Source organism: Chanodichthys erythropterus, chromosome 23 (assembly GCF_024489055.1).
Source record: "Chanodichthys erythropterus isolate Z2021 chromosome 23, ASM2448905v1, whole genome shotgun sequence".
In the NCBI taxonomy this organism is placed as follows: domain Eukaryota; kingdom Metazoa; phylum Chordata; class Actinopteri; order Cypriniformes; family Xenocyprididae; genus Chanodichthys; species Chanodichthys erythropterus.
Window position 1 is genome coordinate 28,681,266 of NC_090243.1, and position 20,708 is coordinate 28,701,973.

At 37.6% G+C, this 20,708-nt stretch overlaps 1 protein-coding gene across 6 annotated transcripts in view; it reads left to right on the forward strand.

Moving 5' to 3' along the window:
• The window catches only part of pard3aa (par-3 family cell polarity regulator alpha, a), a 560,621-nt gene that overhangs the window by 535,138 nt on the left and 4,775 nt on the right, over positions 1–20,708 (forward strand). For all 6 annotated transcript variants that reach the window (XM_067377333.1, XM_067377327.1, XM_067377329.1 and 3 more), the window contains one exon: positions 4,181–4,305. In XM_067377333.1, coding sequence (XP_067233434.1) covers positions 4,181–4,305 — 125 coding nt within the window. The remainder of the gene's footprint in view (positions 1–4,180; positions 4,306–20,708) is intronic.

The following is a 20,708-nucleotide window of genomic DNA, read 5'->3' on the forward strand; positions in this document are numbered from 1 at the left end:
CTCGTACAGTCGGACCACTGTAGCCAATGTTTAGATGAAGTTATCTTTCGATACTAAATCACCACTGCAGGAACACACTGTAAGCTCGATAAACAATGGCTACATGTAAGCGAAAAGAAGTGTACAACATGATAATGAGCCTACAGTGGGCAGATAAATCCACTCCAGGTCGAGATTAGTGTCCCCCCTGTGAAATATATGTGGATTGCCTTCCTACTCTTTTATATCCCTCCACATTCAGTAGATTTAGAACTAGATGATAAAACTAAGATTACCCACAGGGGATGTGGGGACTATATCTGTTCTGAAATGAACGCAGATCCCAGTGTAATACACATTCAACCCTTCACCCTCAAGTTTTGTTTAGGCTCTGAGAGACATTAAGGGCCATTTTGTGACATTCAGGTTGATATACTTAACGACTTTTTCTAAACTGGTGGTAAACAAAATGTCAACTTAACATTCAAACATCCTAAATGTTATGCAGTTGCCAGGGTCTTCTGAGAGGTTTCTAATGTGTTGCTAAGTCATTATTAGAGTGTGCTGGGTGTTTTAGTGCATTGCTATGCCATTGCTAGCATCTTCTGGGAAGTTTCTACGGTGTTGCTACTGTAGGTGATTATTAAGGTGTTTTTTTTTTGTTTGTTTTTTTAGTATGTTACTATGCAGTTTATGTGGTCTTCTGGGATGTTTCTAAGGTGTTGCTAGGTAGTTATTAGGGTGTTCTGGGTGTTGTGTGTTGCTATGCAGTTCCTAGCATCTGAGATGTTTCTAATGTGTTGCTAGGTGGTTATTAAGGTGTTCTTAGGTTTTCAGTATGTCACTATGCAGTTTATGTGGTCTTCTTGGACATTTCTAAGGTGTTGCTAGGTAGTTATTAGGGTTGTCTGGGTGTTTTAGTGTGTTGTTATACAGTTTCTAGCATCTGATAGGTTTCTAAGGTGCTGCTATGTGGTTATTAAGGTGTTCTTGGGTTTTCAATATGTTACTATACAGTTTATGTGGTCTTCTGGGACGTTTCTAAGGTGTGGCTAGGTAATTACTAGGGTGTTCTGGGTGTTGCTATGCAGTTGCTAGCATCTTCTGCGATGTTTCTAATATGTTGCTATGTGGTTATTAGGGTGTTCTTGGGTTTTTAATATGTTACTATGTAGTTTGTGCTCTTCTGGGAAGTATCTAAGGTTTTGCTAGGTAGTTATTAGGGTTCTTTGGGTCTTTAATATGTCACTATGCAGTCTTCTGGGACAATTCTAATGTTTTGTGTGTTGGTTGCTAGCATCTTCTGAGAGGTTTCTAAGGTGTTGCTAGGTGGTTATTAAGGTGTTCTTGGGTTTTCAATATGTCACTATGCAGTCCATATGGTCTTCTGGGACATTTGTAAGGTGTTGCTAGGTAGTTATTAGGGTGTTTTGGTGTGTTGCTATGCAGTTGCTAGCATCTTCTGCGATGTTTCTAATATGTTGCTATGTGGTTATTAGGGTGTTCTTGGGTTTTTAATATGTTACTATGTAGTTTGTGCTCTTCTGGGAAGTATCTAAGGTTTTGCTAGGTAGTTATTAGGGTTCTTTGGGTCTTTAATATGTCACTATGCAGTCTTCTGGGACAATTCTAATGTTTTGTGTGTTGGTTGCTAGCATCTTCTGAGAGGTTTCTAAGGTGTTGCTAGGTGGTTATTAAGGTGTTCTTGGGTTTTCAATATGTCACTATGCAGTCCATATGGTCTTCTGGGACATTTGTAAGGTGTTGCTAGGTAGTTATTAGGGTGTTTTGGTGTGTTGCTATGCAGTTTCTATCATCTGAGAGGCTTATTAGTACTTTAAAAGTACATATTAGTACCCTTTCACTTCCAGTGACAAGCACCATACTTTTTTTTCTGACAGTGTAGAGCCTTGCTAGGGTGCTCTGGCTCTAAATGCTATAGATAAACCTTCCCCAGTGTACAAGCACTCGAGCAGAAAAGTGAAGTTTCTAAGGGATGAGAGGAATGATGTGTCTGTCTATAGCTGTTGTCACTTTTACATTCTCTGTTATTTTCCTGTCCTTTATTTTAATGTAAGACACAGACACCTCAGTTTTGTCATAACTTGCTAATTATGATACATTTTTGCAAGATGATATACTCATTTTCCATTTCTTCACTTTTTTCCTACTTCTGCTTTCTGTCCTTTCTTTATCTCCGTTTTCTTGCACTCAGCCAGTCAAGTGCATCAATTCTAAAATTAAATCCATATGTCGGAGCAGGTTTCTGGAAGTGGTTGAGTGTATAGCGCAGTAAACATTGTTGCACACGGAGCATGTGTAAGCTCTGACCCCCCCGTGCACCGCAAACCCAACCCGTCTTTGATATTGAAGGCTACGGGTCACGCCGCGCTGTAATCGTAACGATTATACCTGATTTGGAAGTCTGGGTCCGGGAAGCTACCTCTACTCGCCACCCAGCTGTGTCATGCTTTCTTGCTCAGAACTGCTGTGGACAATTTTTCATAATTATGTCTGTCTCTCTATCAGGCCACTTTTTGTGTTTGTTCAGGTGGGTTTCATATCGTTGTGTTTGCCCTGTGTCCAGGAAAAAAGTGATAAATTCTGCGTGATTAATGAGAGAGATCTGGAGAACTCCTGAAAATGTCATGCTTTCATGTTTTTATAAGCGTTGAACAGACAAACTTTAAATAATCAGGTTCTACATGCAGTGTAGTGCTGTTATTCTGAACCACAATTAAATTAAAACTATGATTACAGTAGTACTGTGGAAGTTTATTGTATTTTGCTGCTGGTATTTGATTATTTAATTTAATTTTAGGTAACAGCTGGAATTTAAGTTAATTTACATTGAAAGTGTTTGACATGAATGGACTAAATGTGGTTAAAAATGGCATCATAAAGGTTAATATGCCACTGAAAATAAATTCTTGATGGCAAACATTAATAGCCCTTTTAATACACGTTAATTTCTAAAACTGGTTGTCACAACTTTAATTTTTCATGAGTGAATTAATTTGTGGTAAATCTCCAAACTCTGTGTGTACAGAGGAGAACTGACAACCATATTTATCTATAGTGTATAAGACATATTAGTAGACACACACAGTCTCTCTCTCTCACACACACACACACACACACACACACACACACACACACACACACCTGATTTTTGCTTGCTGCAGTGTCTTCTCGTTCCAAATCTCATTAAAACATCTCACTGTGAATAATTACTTCATTGTTGCTTCTAGCTCGCAATAAAAGCATTTCCTTTTCTCTGTTTTTTGGATTAATATGTTGCAAACTAAGAAATTTCCTGGGCCTTTAGCTATTAAAATGTGTCTCACTGGAGATTTTGCTCAGCCTTCATCAGACATGGATAAAATTGCCTGATTCTCCAGTATGCAGTAAAACCATCGACATTGTTAAATTCTTGTTTTCCCCACAACTCCGCTTTATGAATCGTTTAAATGTTCACATCTCCCCATTAATGCAGCATTTGCCATTTTTTGCGAAGTCAGCCATTTCAAGCACAAGTGCACTCAAGGCTAATTGCGTTCGGGTGTGGTAGCCTCGTTTCTCATTAGTGCACCTTGCGTGAATCGTTAGTGATCAAGATTCCCTCATCAATTATTAAACGCCTACCTGACCATGAATTCTGAGATGATGCTGTGCATGTCAAATCTTTTACTTTTTTTATCCGTTAATGCAAACATAGTGAAACACCTTCCTGTAAGTAATCAGTGACTAAACATGTTACTTGGAAACATAAAGAAAAGCCTGGTTTACTCAGAAATGATAATTCTGTCATCATTTACTCCTCATGTTGTTCCGACTCCGGTTTGAACAATGTAAGGCTGAACACCGTTACTGACAATCGTCGTTTTGGCTGCGTGAGATTCTCCAGTTTTGTTGTTGAGCAACTGAAGCGTGAGCTGTTAAAGCTCTGCCCTCTTCTGGAAAGGGGGCGGGGAGCAGCAGCTCATTTGCATTTAAAGGGACACACACAAAAACGGCGTGTTTTTTGCTCACTGCCAAATTTGACAAGAAATAATAAATGATATTTGGGGTATTTAGAGCTGAAACTTCACAGAGACTTATATTACATCTTGGGAAAAGGGGCATAATAGGGCCTCTTTAAGATGCTTTATACTGTTGTCATACTATTTGTGTGTAACAAGAATGTTTATTCACATTTCAGGCCAACACGGGTTCTTATACACCGACGGGACGGCACTCTGTTTCTGTAGAGGTGCAAGTGCAGAAACAGAGAGAGGACAGAGACTCTTTCACTCAAGCCCAGAGGCAATACAACTCCTTACCGCGGTAAGAGAAGCCACAGCACACAATATCTCAGATTACATCTATAACCACACATTCACTCTCACAACAATAACACAAAATGAACAATATTTCCCTAAAGCATTCTTTCAACAATTTTCATTTCAAACGTGAACATCTTTTTCATAGAGCAGTAGTGCAGTTCTGCAGCTCGTGTTTAACGTTTGTGCACACCCTCTGGAAACAAAAAATAAAAAATAAAATTCATTAGCATATGTAAGTTTTATATTGTTAATATAATTGTTAATAATTATTATTTAATTATTTATTATTATTATATACACTACTGTTCAAAAATTTGGAGTCGCTAAGATTTATAAATGTTTTAGATAGAAGTCAAGGCAAAAATAAGATAAAAACAGCAATAATGTGAAATATTATAACAATTTCAAATAACTGTTTTCTATATGAATCTATTGTAAAATGTAATTTATTCCTGTGATAAAGGCTGAATTTTCAGCATCATTAAAGCATCAATGTCACACAATCCTTCAGAAATCATTCTGATATGCTAATTTGCTGCTTAAAAGACATTCCTTCATATCAGGACCCTTTGATGAACACAAAATTAACAGAATGAACAGCATTTATTTAAAGTATATAGTAACATTATAAATGCCTTTACTGTCACGTTTGATCAATTCAATGCATCCTTGCTGAATAAAAGTTCAATAATAACAATAAAAATTATTATTATTATTGAAATGGTATCATTTTAATGCCTTGCTTTGTTTTGTGTGTGGAACATTAACCTTATGGTACCATGTAAATGCCATGATACATAAATAATCCTACGATACCATTATATTATCATCTGATACCATCACTGCACCATGGTATTTCCCAAGTACATTTTGTTAAAGGTATTCCTTACATTCAAGCAATAAATCTCAGATATGAGCACATACGTTGCCAGAACAACTAGAGCAAAGCAGTGAAAAGTAATATTTTGATAAATTCATGCTAATAAATCAGCCATAAATCAAATATTCATGCAATCTTACATTCACGTCTCACACACTCTCCCTGTCCTCAGTGGCGTTTCTCAGCTGTAGTCATGCCATTGTCATGTGGTCGGTTCTGTTTTAGCTCTAAGCCCTCAGAACACCAACAACGTCTGTCTTCATGCTCTCAGGGCCAAGAGAATGTGCCCCTCCTAAACCTAATAAAGATCAGCCCGAGAACCTGTTTGTTGAGGGAAGTTTATCTTGGCAACTGCAGTCTATAGGGCCCCCCTTTTTGGATGGATATCGGCCCCATCCCTCATCTGTTTTATCTTCTCTCTTCACTTTCTCTCTTTCCCTTTCCCTTTGCATATTTGTCATAAATGTCAATAAAGCTTAGAAAGTTGCCTGCAGGCTAAGTTTGATATCAGCGTTTCTACTTGCAGGCATTGGTATCTTCTTAATCTGCTTCAGTTCATGCAAAGCATCCAGCCAACAGACACGAGAAGAAGAAAAAATCCCGCATTGGAGCTTTACATACTTAACTGAAAGGGGTGGGGGCTGCAGGCGGTGCTGATAAACTTTCACTCAATATTTCAGTACATTTATTTACAGCACAGCAGGAAATACCTTTTTTATGTTTTCTGATGAAAATGGTCCAGCTCAAAAGTCACCTTCACAATGCAGTCATGTTGCAGGTGCTGCTAAGGTGGTCTGAGTGGATTTTAGCCACTAAATGGACAATGAAGACAAAAAAATCGTGAAGTCTGACACTGAATCTTAAAAAAAAAACAAAAAAAAAAAAACTCCCAAATTCTTGTTTTGTCCTGTTTTGTCTTCCAGGTCAAAAGTTTGTCCTCTTTGTCTGATATTTGAGCGCACTTATTTTCAACAAATCATATAATACTTGCAGTAGAACCTGTATTTATGCTGCACCAGATTTGCAAAAAGCTTACACACCCAGTCAAAAAGTTATTTATTTATTTATTATTATTATTATTTTTTTTAATTTATACTTTTATTCAAGGATGCATTTGATTAAAATGGGGGGGGGGGGGGTTCAGCATATTAGAATGATTTCCTAAAGGATTAGTTCACTTCACAATTTAAATTTCCTGATATTTTACTCACCCCCATGTCATCCAAGATGTTTGTCTTTCTTTTTTCAGTCGAAAAGAAATTAAGGTTTTTGAGAAAAATTATTTTTCTCCATATAGTGGACTTCAACAGGGTACAACGGGTTGAAGGAGCAATTGGAGTTTTAAAAATCAGTCATTTTCTTAAAAAAAAAAAAAAATATATATATATATATATATATACACACACACACACTTTTTCACCACAAATGCTTGTCTTGCACTGCTCTGTGATGCGCCACGCATTACTTTATCAGGTTGGAAAATTCACACGTGATTTTTTATTTTTTTTTTCCGCCTAATAGCCATAGTATAGCCATTCGACTGTTCGACTGAAGAAAGAAAGACATGAACATCTTAGATGACATGGGGGTGAGTAAATTATCAGGAAATTTTAATTCTGAAGTGAACTAATTCTTTTCAGGATCATGTGACACTGAAGACATGATAGAAGACATTAATTCCTCTCGTGTCACGAGATCACGCGAGACTAAAGTGTGACGAGATTTCTCGTCGAGGCGAAAAGTAGTCTCGTGATGTTGCCATGACAGAGTGTTAGGATGATTAGGAAAAAATATGCCACCACTACGTTTACATTACGCCTCCACTAACATTTTGCTTTGTGTTTAAATAAAAAAACATTTAATTAAGTTGGATAACGGTCACCGCCGCTCCATATTTAAAGAGTACGCGCGATCGCTGAAAGTGAAAGTAAACTTGACATTCAAACTTGATTTCAAAACCCCGCGTTTTGAAAGCGGCTCCTTGATGAATGCAAATATCTTCCAATATGAAAGCTATTTTAGGCTGGGCAGTGTAGTTGTAACCATCTCTTAGCTCTGTATCAAAGAAAAAGTTGGTCTTATTTGCACTTTGAATATTGAGAGGGTGCGATTATGGTTGCACTTATTGTAAAGTGTTACCATAAAAATGAATAGCAGTTTTCTCTTAATCTTATTAAGCACAAACAGTAAGGTTTCAGTTGTTAACATTAGTTAATGCACTGTGAACTATCATGAACTAACAATGAATGACTATTTTTATCAACTAACATAAACAAAGATTAATAAATACTGTAGCAAATATATTGCTCATTGTTAGCTGATGTTGGTTAATACATTAATGTTAATAAATGAGACCTTATTGTAAAGTGTTACCATTTTTATTTATACTATTTTTATTTCTATGATCAGTTTGTGGAAATGAGTTCAGTTAGGAGGTCAAAAGTTGTAGAAGCTCATAAATCATGTACAGTAAGGTCTGAAGAGACTGAAATACAGAAGAGAAGTCAGTTGAGATTGTGGCAAAACCTTTTATAGTACTTGAGTATTGTTGTGTTTTCCTGCATATGATAATTCATACTCAGAAAGTTGAACTGAATGACATTCATTACAAGATGATTAGTTAAAACCTTTCAAATACACCTGCAGAATATTTTTTCTAGTCATGTGTTTTGCCATTGAGGATTTCTTAAAAATAGTGTGTAAAAATCTCGTCTCGTCCCGTGAACTCAGTCTCAGGTCTCGTCTCGTCTCGTGAGATACCCGTCTCGTCACACCCCTATTAATTCCTAAAAAGTACTTTAAATTAAGTCCCTAACCCTAAAGGTGTTCACACCAGACGCGAATTAAGCATTAAGCGTGAGTGATTTACATGTTAAGTCAATGCAAAGACGCGAATAGACATCCTGCGGCAGGATTCATGCGAATTGAACGTTTCTGGTGTTTGACGTGTGTGATTTGTGCGAATCGCGCAAGTTGAAAAATCTGAACTTCGCGCCACGTTAACCAATCAGGAGCTTGCTCTAGTAGTGACGTGATTACGAGCAGAGGTAGAAATCTGAAACAACAATGGAGGACAAAATCATCGTCGCTGTACGATACAGCTTCATACTTTTATAGAAGCAGGAATAAATATAGCTGCAAGCAGCAATTCGGGGCCAAGCCCCAGAAGGGGCAGTAGCGCAATACGGAGCAGGAAGAGCAAAAACAGCAGAAATTGAATGTACATGCAAAACAGCTGGTTCAGAAGGACAGGTGGAAATGAAATGAAAATCAATAGAAGTTCAGAGAATGAACAGGGAATGAACTAAAAACACTTGTATCTCATTCAAGAGGAATAAAGATTAGTACAATGCTTATTTGGATAAAAAAGGTATCAAAATGACTCATTACACACAATTGTATAAAGGAACCCCACACGGGATTCGAACCCACGACCTCCGAGTCCAGTGTCCATTTCTCATCTCATTGCACCACTGTGCAGGTGAATGTTGGCACACCTGCCGAAGTTCATTAGTTCATGTGAAAATGAACTCAAAATGAAGAATTTTTATAAAACTGCACTGAATGTTATATTTAATAACTACTTTAGATCATTCTGCAGCTCATCATGCTGTAGCGCAATACAGAGCAGGAAGAGGAAAAACAGCAGAAAATGAACAAACATGAAACAGCTGGTTCAGAATTACGGGCGAAAATGAACTCAGAATGTACATAAGCTTAGATGAAAATGAACACAGCATGAAACAAAAAGCATTTATTTCTAATCCAAGAGGCAGTAAAGGAATCAAAACACACTATTTCATAAAACCGCTCCACCTGGGATTCGAACCCACTATCTTGGGGTGCAGAGCTCATCAGGTAACTGGCTTTACACATTGAGCTACTTGAGGATGCACATTCAACAATCTGTGGAAGAGAACTTTTAGTATAAGAAAGAATTTACAAAAAAGCATTACTTAGCATGCTAACCATATTAGCATGCTAAGCTAACTTAATGCTAATGTACGGTGTTCATATTAGGACTTCCTCACACCTCAGTCATACAACGAAAAGGCGTCATGCCTCAGACTAAAAGGCTTCAGTCATCGGACAAAACGGCATCGCGCCTCAGACTTAAAGGCTTCAGGTCTCAGGAAAAACGACGTCAGGTGTCAGGTCTCGTACAATTAGGCATCGAACTAAACAGCCTCAGACCAAAAGGCTTCAGACGAAAAGGCATCAGACTAAAAGGCATCATTTTTTTTTTTTTTTTTTTTGTATAGCCTAACTTTCTGTTGGCTTTTATCCCCTCATATGTCGTCCTTCAGTTGTCTTTTTTTTTACTGTTACTATTCCCAAATTAATTTAAGGTGTGTATGTGTGCATGTTAATTATGTAGAATCTATCTGTTGATGGTATTCATGTGAATAAGAAAAGAAAAGAAAAGAACAGAAAAGAACATGCCGATTTTCACATTGGTCTGCAGAAAAACAGCAACGGGCTGAATGAAAATGTAAATGTGACTCTTCCAACCAGATAGTGGTATTCTGTTTTTATTGTAATCTTTTATGCATTCCATTTTTATTTTTTTTATATGTATTTGTTTCCTTTTTATGTAAAGCACTTTGAATTACCATTGTGTATGAAATGTGCTAAATAAATAAAATCGCCTTGCCTAATCGATTCTCTGACAGTAGGTGCCGCTGGAACAGCAGAAATAAAGCCGTTTCCTTGGTAACCTACGTACACAAAGCAGCTTAACTTATAACTACGCATTCAAATAGCTCAAAATATTTTTTTTTTTTACCTCTCTTATAAAAATGAACCATGGTTTTACTACAAATAAAACAAAATGGTTATTGTAGTTAACCATGGTAACCACAAATTAACCATGGTTTTGCTATACTATAGTTTAAGGTATTTGTAGTAAAATTATTGTTATACAAATAGCCTATCAATCCAAAAAAAAAAAAAAATCATAGTTAACACACTTTTAACCATGGTTAATTTTCGTATGTGTTCACAATGCAAGCTAGTTTCAATGTGTTATTTTGCTAACTTTTTATAGCCTACATGCAAATAAAACTAGTGAATAATACAAATTTACAAAATAATCTCAGTGGGATATGTTTTATACAACTCAGTGTAATATTTAACTGAAAACTGCGTGCACGTGACATCACATTGAGGCGGGGCAATTCGCTTCTTTCTAAGTCCGTTTCGTCTGATGCCTTTGAGTTTGATGCCTTTTAGTCTGAGGCCGTTTCGTCTGAAGCCTTTTGGTCTGAGGCTGTTTAGTTCGATGCCTAATTGTATGAGACCTGACACCTGACGTTGTTTTTCCTGAGACCTGAAGCCTTTCAGTCTGAGGCGCGATGCCGTTTTGTCCGATGACTGAAGCCTTTTCGTCTGAGGCATGACGCCTTTTCGTTGTATGACTGATGTGTGAGGAAGTCCTAATATGAACACCGTACTAATGAAGCTCATGGTTAACTTGATAGCTGAAGAGCCACATTAAAGAGAATGACAACTGGTTAGCATGCTAAGCAATTAGCATGCTAAGCTAACTAGCATAAGACAACAAACACAAGCAAGGTCACATTCAGAGATGAATATCTTGGGAATGGTAGCGAATATCAAAAATCCGTTCAGTCATTTCTGTGCGGCTCGGTCCAAAGATCACCTGAGCTGATTTTGGACAAAATTGGACAAAAATTGTAGGAGGAGTAGTGAAAAAATGGAATACTGTACTTTTCAAAATGGCCACTACTGTACTGGGTGGAGTCTTAATGTAAGATATTGAATGTGATCAGTATGAAGAGAGGAATCAGTTGTATTGACATTCATTTTTTCTGGAACAAAGGGTTCAAAAGTTATAACCTTTACAAAAGTGAATATTTGAACTGGTGGTGGCGCTATAGACTTAGTCCTAGATACTCCAAAGTTGGTCAAATTACTTTTAATTACTATCACTACAAGCATGCCAAATTTGATAATTTTCCATCTTATAGTTCATTGATTACCATACAGGGGGAAGAAGAATAACTACGAATTTGGACATAAAGGAATTGCATGTGATAGCTTCAGATTAGACCAGTTTTAGGCAGAATGCCTAGAACAGACACAAGTTCTGCATCTTTTCCTGCCACAGTACCTCATGCGGTCTGGGCATGTGTCACACTGAGTTTCGAACCCACGATGCAGAGCATTCGGGATCCGTGGCGTAACACATTGAGCTAATCAGCCATGCAAGTTCATCAGTATGCTAAGCAGAGGTTTCAGTGTGAGAAAGAGTTCACAAAAAAAAGCTTCATAGCATGTTAACCATATTAGTATGCAAAGTTATTTAATGCCAACTAAGTTTTGGTTAACCTGTTGACTGAAGACCACATTAGAAAGAATAGCAATAGTTTAGCATGCTTAGCAATTACTGTGCTAAGCTAACTAGTATAAGACAACAAACACAAGCAAGGTCACATTCAGAGATGAATATCTCGGGAATGGTAGCGAATATCAAAAATCCGTTCAGTCATTTCTGTGCGGCTCGGTCCAAAGATCATCTGAGCTGATTTTGGACAAAATTGACCAAAATTTGTGGGAGGAGTAGCGAAAAAACTGTTTTTGATTTAATTCAATATGGCAGACAGGTACATTTAAGGAAAATGACAAATGACACATTGTCGGAATCGGCATAAACCAGGGAATAAAATGACATAAAGCAGACAAATTTTGGATAATGTTTTCAAAAGTTATAAGCAATTTTGCAAAAATCATTATATCTGTGGAACACTAGGTGGCGCTGTGCTGAAACTTCTCATGTACCTTCAGGACACTCTGATGGTCATATGTACCAAATTTTGTGATGATATGTCAAATTGTTTAAAAGTTATTGCAATTTATGACAAAATTCAAAATGGCGGACACGTGGTTCATCCGATGTTGACAAATTTGATATCCTCGGATTCGGCATGGCACAGGGAATCCATAGACACCAAGATCTTGATTTTCTAATAAAGTGTTCAAAAGTTATTGGCCAAAATAGCCATTTTTCAGATCTCATGACCTGTAGGTGGCGCTGTTCCCAAATTTGGCATGGAACCTCAGATCATGGTCTTGATCAAGTGTACCAATTTTAGTTTTGATTGCTCAAAGTTTGGCCGAGATACAGCCTCTATAGCAATTTTGGGTCAACCTCGTTAACTTCGTGACATCATAACTTTTGAACAAAGATGAATAAAAAAAATCTGTTCAGTCATTTCTGTGCGGCTCAGACCAAAGATCACCTGATCAAAGTTTGGACAAAATTGGACAAATTTTGAAGGAAGAGTAGCGAAAAAACGGAATACTGTACTTTTCAAACGGCCACTACTGTACTGGGTGGAGACTTAATGTAAGATATTGAATGTGATCAGTATGAAGAGAGGAATCAGTTGTATTGACATTCATTTTTCTGGAACAAAGGGTTCAAAAGTTATAACCTTTACAAAAGTGAATATTTGAACTGGTGGTGGCGCTATATACTTAGTCCTAGATACTCCAAAGTTGGTCAAATTACTTTTAATTACTATCACTACAAGCATGCCAAATTTGATAATTTTCCTTCTTATGGTTCATTGATTACCATACAGGGGGAAGAAGAATAACTACGAATTTGGACATAAAGGAATTGCATGTGATAGCTTCAGATTAGACCAGTTTTAGGCAGAATGCCTAGAACAGACACAAGTTCTGCATCTTTTCCTGCCACAGTACCTCATGCGGTCTGGGCATGTGTCACACTGAGTTTCGAACCCACGATGCAGAGCATTCGGGATCCGTGGCGTAACACATTGAGCTAATCAGCCATGCAAGTTCATCAGTATGCTAAGCAGAGGTTTCAGTGTGAGAAAGAGTTCACAAAAAAAAAAAGCTTCATAGCATGTTAACCATATTAGTATGCAAAGTTATTTAATGCCAACTAAGTTTTGGTTAACCTGTTGACTGAAGACCACATTAGAAAGAATAGCAATAGTTTAGCATGCTAAGCAATTACTGTGCTAAGCTAACTAGCATAAGACAACAAACACAAGCAAGGTCACATTCAGAGATGAATATCTCGGAAATGGTAGTGAATATCAAAAAATCTGTTCAGTCATTTCTGTGCGGCTCGGTCCAAAGATCATCTGAGCTGATTTTGGACAAAATTGACCAAAATTTGTAGGAGGAGTAGCGAAAAAACTGTTTTTCATTTACTTCAATACGGCAGACAGGTACATTTAAGGAAAATGACAAATGATACATTGTCGGAATCGGCATAAGCCAGGGAATAAAATGACATGAAGCATACACATTTTGGAAAGTGTTTTCAAAAGTTATAAGCGTTTTTGAAATAATCATTACATCTGTGGAACAGTAGGTGGCGCTGTGCTGAAACTTCTCAGGTACCTTCACGACCTTCTAAAGGTCATACATACCAATTTTTGTGAAGATATGTCAAATTGTTTAAAAGATATCGCAATTTATGACAAAATTCAAAATGGCGGACAAGTAATTCATCCAATATTGACAGATATTGGATGAATTATCGGTATCGCCGGATTCGGCATGATCCAAGGAATCCATAGACACCAAGATCTTGATTTTCTGACAAACTGTTCAAAAGTTATTGGCCAAAATAGCCATTTTTCATATATCATGACCTGTAGGTGGCGCTGTTCCCAAGTTTGGCATAGACCCTCAGACCATGGTTCTGATGAAGGGTACCAATTTTTGTTTCGATTGCTGAAAGTTTGGCCGAGATACAGCCTCTATACTAATTTTGGGTCGACCTCGTTAACTTCGTGACATCATAACCTTTGAACAAAGATGAATAAAAAAAATCTGTTCAGTCATTTCTGTGCGGCTCAGTCCAAAGATAATCTGATCAAAGATTGGACAAAATTGGACAAATTTTGAAAGAGGAGAAGCGAAAAAAACAAATACTGTACTTTTCAAAATGGCCGCTACTGTAATGGGTGGAGACTTAATGTAAGAAGTTGAATAGCATCAGCATGAAGAGACGAATCAGATGAACTAAATTTAATTTTTCTATGACAAACAGTTCAAATGTTAAAACCGTTAGAATGTTGAAATTTTGAACTGGTGGTGGCGCTATAGAGTTGGTTCTAGAGACTCCAAATTTGGTCCAATCACTATTCATGAGCATCTCTACAACTGTGCCAAATTTCATCATTTTCTCATGTTCCGTTGATAGGGCTGCCATAGACTCCCATTCGGGAGGAAGAATAATAATAATAAAAGGGAAAACGTACAATTACAATAGGGGCTACAGCCCCTTCGGGGCTTGGCCCCTAAAAAGGATCTTGCTTGGAAGAAAGTGAGAGAGGAGGTTGGACAATCTGGTAAGTTGTAAAAAAACGACTTTACTCAATTTGAGCTATATTATATATATATATATATATATATATATTGAGACTACAAGCCAGCTAAAGTCATCAAATTGGGCTTATTCGCTGTATTTTACAACTACTTTCCCGCTGATGAGTTGTGTTTATTCAGAGGAAGTGTGCAGAAAGAAGTGGAAGAGTCTGGGACACACATTTAAAGGAGAGGGAGAGCCCCTTTCATGACTCAAATTCACGTCTGTTGTGAAGTGAATTTCACGCGCGAATAAAGCGAGTAAACTCAAAATGTTCAAGCGTCCAACTACACGCGAATAGCGTGATTTATTCGCGCAAGTCATGTCTGGTGTGAATGCCCCATAAGTATCAACACTATAGTAATGATAATGCTTACCTTGTAAACACAAAATACACATCTTATACTTTATAAAGTATAAGACAGTGGTCTGCAGGTATTTTGAAAAGGAATTATTGGGAAATGTCTGCAATGTGTGTGTGTGTGTGTGTGTGGTCTAACCTACATGTTTGGTGCTTGTTTTTATTGGCTTTGAGAAAAGTGTAACCAGGATATGTACAATTACAAAATTAGTCCCCCCTCAAGCAATGACAAAGCCCAACTCACAACGCAGAAAGGAGGGGGGCCTTGCATGAAAAATCACAGTTTCGTCCATCGTTCTTCTCCCTTCTCTTTTCTTCACTCTTTCCCAAGACAGTAGAGAAAGTCCTAGGGTCGATATAGAGGTCAACATTCACTACTCCACACTACGTGGCCATAAAGACAGTTAATCAATTCAACCAATCAGCTTCCACTATTTCTCACTGCCTTAAGCATCTTCAATGTCGTTGTCTATATTGAGCGAACTTCAGATGAAAATGCCGGCTTTACAAGGAATCCACCGACTAGTTCCTGCCGGATCTTTGACACTGTCCCTGGGGAAACTCAGCACGGACGGCGGCCCTTTGATACGCATTCCACCCATAATCTCATACCGTCGGTCAAGCAGGGTCAAGCTGGTGTGAAATGACCCCTGTCCTCTGGAGGACCCGGCTGAGATGCGCGCTCATTAGTAATGTATGGACTTACTGGAACGTCGTTCCTCCACCAATCATAACGCAGCTTGGATTGATCAACAGTTGCATGGACAGACTGTGGATTATAAGCAAGCTTTAACAGGGATCCAACTGTGTGTTTACCCTGTGGGTTCAGATTTAGCACTTGGCTAATGAAGGGATTCTTTTTTTGGAAGGTGGATTAGAGAGACAGAAAGGGAGGAACAGAAAATAAGACAGATAAGTGAAGTGTACGCTGATTAGCAGTAATGGAAGTCATGTGAAACAGAGCGCAACTTCATGCAACAGCTGCACGTTATAATACAGCAACACTCACAGTCGCAGAGATAAGATGCAGGTCCCACATTCCAGCCTCTCGTTCTGCTTCCTGTTAACAAATAGAAAACATTACTCAAGGTGTTGAGATAATATTGTTCTCTGTGTGTATATCTGTTGTCCTTTTGATAAACTGCGATGCACACCAGCTGTGTTTCAGATATAAATACTGTAGCTATTGGGAGAGAGTAAAGTACTTGTTTATTCTTATTCTGTCTTTAATGTTTTTACCTGCATTGTGACATGACATTATCATAGAGATACTACACTCCTTTCACGTCATTTTATCTACACGAGTGAAGTGAATAGTTTTTGCGCCACTGGCATCACAATTCATGTTTTTAAACAGGTTTCACAAATACTCCCCCATCTGCAATTGGTTGAACAAACAGATCTTAGAGTCTAAAGCCATTGGTCGAGCTGTTGCTATGTCGGGTTGCTCCGGATTCACAAACATTGAGAGCAGTGTTTTGATAGCACCACAGCGTTTACACTTTTCAGGTTATTCAATCTACAAATGTGATCCATGCTGGCAATACGAGTAGGAATGCAACTGTTAAAAATTGAGGTTTTCACAAATATTAGTTAATTAAGCCCTTGTCTAGCGATCCCAATGCTCCAAATAGCAGTTAAACATAAAAGTAGATTTTATTGTACATTTTCTAAGGAGTACCTTTTTCTTTGCACATGAAAAATGCAGTTTTTCTCTGCTCGCGATCCCGATTAACACATACACAGAATTACAGTACTTTTAAAAAATCTGTCTGGGCAAGTACAGTATTCACACAAACATTATCTGTTATGTCTTAAAGGATTAATTCACTTTCAAATGAAAATTAGCCCAAGCTTTACTCACCCTCAAGCCATCCTAGGTGTATATGACTTTCTTCTTTCCAGTCCCTCAAGAAAACGCAGATTTTTTTGTGATTGTTGCGGGCAAAAATCCTTGATTTTGCGGCACGTTTTCTTAAAAACGCGATGGAAATTTCTGCAATTTTATGCGATGAAATTGCGGGAACTTGCAAAAACTGCGGTTTGATGAAAAAGAAAAAAAAGGTGATTCCCCCAACACCCTGTTCTCACTAGGCTACTACCTTAATGTAAAGAGTCATTTCTTATTACTTCCTATGATAAGCAAGCATACTAAATCACAGAATATTTAAGTTCTCATTCTGTTTTATTTCAGACCTTAAAGGTGCCCTAGAATTTTTTTTTTTTAAAAGATGTAATATAAGTCTAAGGTGTCCCCTGAATGTGTCTGTGAAGTTTCAGCTCAAAATACCCCATAGATTTTTTTTTATTAATTTTTTGGGGCATATAAACATTTTGGGGCATAATTAGAAATGAGCTGATTCAGGGTGTGTGGCCCTTTAAATCTGATGCTCCACGCCCCAAGCGCTGGCGCTTGCCTTAAACAACATAAAAAAAGTTCAGACAGCTAATATAACCCTCAAAATTGTTCGTCATGCAGCATGTCTAATCGCGTAAGTACAGTGTTTATTTTGATGTTTCTGAATGAGTTTGATGGTGCTCCATGGCTAACAGCTAATGCTACACTGTTGAAGAGATTTATAAAGAATGAAGTTGTGTTTATGAATTATACAGACTGCAAGTGTTTAATAATGAAAATAATACGACGGCTCTTGTCTCCGTGAATACAGTAAGAAATGATGGTAACTTTAACCACATTTAACAGTACATTAGCAACATGCTAACAAAACATTTAGAAAAACAATTTACAAATATCACTAAAAATATCATGCTATCATGGATCATGTCAGTTATTATTGCTCCATCTGCCAATTTTCGCTATTGTTCTTGCTTGCTTACCTAGTCTGTTGATTCAGCTGTGCACATCCAGACGTTAATACTGGCTGCCCTTGTGTAATGCCTCGATCATGGGCTGGCATATGCAAATATTGGGGGCGTACATATTGATGAGCCAGACTGTTACGTAACAGTCGGTGTTATGTTGAGATTCGCCTGTTCTTCGGAGGTCTTTTAAACAAATGAGATTTATATAAGGAGGAGGAAACAATGGAGTTTGAGACTCACTGTATGTCATTTCCACGTACCTAACTCTTGTTATTTAACTATGCCGAGGTAAATTCAATTTTTGAATCTAGGGCACCTTTAATTAACACATGGCTCAAACTTCCGTCTGTGGTCCAACACGCAGTTGCACGCATGGAGTGCAAAGTAATTTGCCCCCACTGTCATGTAACACACCGGGAATCTGCTTTGCGTGGTCTTTTGCGCTTATTTTTACACGCAAATGAGAATGATTTGCGTGCTTCATCATGGTATCACTGGTTTCACCACGGTGTTTACAGATGATGTTCACGTCATGTAATTACGTCACTTCATAAGGTTCCCATGGCAATAGGGGGGAAATAATGGCGTATATATAAATAAAGCCCTGTGAAGCGAAGCGATGCATCGGTGAAAAAAAAAAACATATTTAACAAGATATGAAGTAAAGTATCTAGCTTCTGCCAGACTGCCTTTCGTATTCAACTTATGAAGTGTAAAACTCTTGCAGTTCAAAAAGCCTACACTACAGCCTACTCCTGACACGACGCCAGTTTACACTTTCTTCATAATTTGAATATGGAAGGCGGTCTGGTGGGAGCTAGATATTTTACTCAATAAATCTATTAGTCAATTTTATCTGTTAGCTTAATAGCTTGTTAAAGGGATAGTTCACCCCAAAATGAAAATTATCCGATGATTTACTCACCCTCAAGCCATCCTAGGTGTATATGAGTATCTTCTTTCAGACTAACACAATCAGAGACATATGTAATGTTGTAATGATGTTTGCTTCTAGCTGTATGATACTGTTTTTACACAGAAGATGAGTTATGTTAAAGTGATAATTAGTCACCATTCTTTAATTTTCTCAATAGTTTCAATAACAACTGTACAGACGTGACTGTAAGAGTGTGAAGATTGTTCTTTTTTCTACCTAACACTATTATCTCTTGTGAAAAGTGCCATGTGTTTCCCCTTTTCTGCTGGGATTTGCTCTTAGAATGAGGTTGAATAGCTCACATTCATTCTATATAAACACAAAACAGCTTACTGAAAATTGAAATACAACAATGTACGGTAATCAACAGTATTATTGACATCTAGTCAGTTTCACCTTCTATGCATTTCAAAATACTAGGTTAATGGCCTTTGACTTCAATTGATATGCTTTACGCAATCAGTCTTGAATGTAATCTGTTGTATTCATTTTCCAACATATATATATATATATATATTTTTATCCAACCCATAGTGCATGAAACGATGATATTCAGTGGTGTGTGCACCATTATATTTGTTCATACTTAACGTTGTATTTGTTGTAAACCTTGAACCATAAACTTTAGTGTGTAATTTGCTGCATACCGTTTATTTGAATGACATGAATGATGCCTCAAATCATGTGGCTTATTGAGGAGAGCTGTGTTATTACTTTTCTTAGCAATCGAATGTACAATTGTCACCTACCAATCAATAAAACTAGTGATTTACATTGAAATTGGGACTCAAGCCATTTCTAGGGTCCATAATAACATAGATACGTGGGCTTTTTTCGACTTTGGCCAGTAAAAAACACCTAGCAGTCACCCAGAATACCCTAGCATCTTGATAGTGACAAAAAAATTTCACCATCACATTCTGAATTCTGGACGATACTAGAACATTTGTGTGTCTTCTTTTGAAAGCCCTCCTCGTGTGAGCCGATGTGTGAAATCCCAACAGAAGTGTACGCATACACACGTGCACACATGCTTTTAAGCATGCAAGGCCAGTGAGGTGTGAGTGGGCCTTCATTTAGCCATGAGGCACGTTAGCTACTTCACTTTCCCACTTAATGGATCCTAATAACGGAGCAGAGAGAAGATGGACAGTGTCTGAGTGGACACCCCTCACAATGGCTGCTACGTTGACAAAGAAATTTCTAGGTTTGATATTTCTTTCCCCATTCCTTTAGGCAAGGAAGGGATCTAACTCTGGTGGTCTGTCAAATGTCTAGTAGTTGATTGGCCAGTAGTTGATGGACGTTGAAGGAACCTGTTATTTCCTCTCTTGATGTTAAGTACGCTAGCAGGCCTCAAACAGCGTGTTTAACCGTTTGTGCTCAGCAAAGAACTAGATTTTTACATTTTTTGAAAAAAATTGTAAGTGCCACTTGTCTTGGGACAACCCGCCACCACATTGTGAGCGTGTTGTAGTTGAATGTTAGGGCTTTCCTGTTTGGTTGCTTACTGGCCTAAATATTCTGTTCTCTAGATTTGATGCAGGTCCTTCTTTCAATGGTCCACCAGACGCAATTTATTTGTACACACTAGACACAACATGACTACACCAATCAGAAGAGCATGTTGGCGGAGTCTCTCTTGCAGTGAAATGTATATGTACATAATCAAATTCATATATATATTTAACCATTTTAACATTATTAAAAATACTCAAACAACCTTTGTCATGGAATACACTTCTTTGTTCAAATGTTCACTCACAGTTTAGTTTAGGGTCCAATTCTCATTATTAACTTTTGCTTCAATAAACTCCTAACTACTGCTAATTTATAGTTAGTAAGGTAATTGTTCAAGGGATAGTTCACCCAAAAAATGAAAATTATCCCATAATTTACTCACCTTTAAGCCATCCTAGGTGTATATGACTTTCTTCTTTCAGCCAAACACAATAGAAGTTATATTAAAAATTATATTAAAAAATGTCATGGTTCTTCCAAGCTTTATAATAAAAGTGAATGGTACC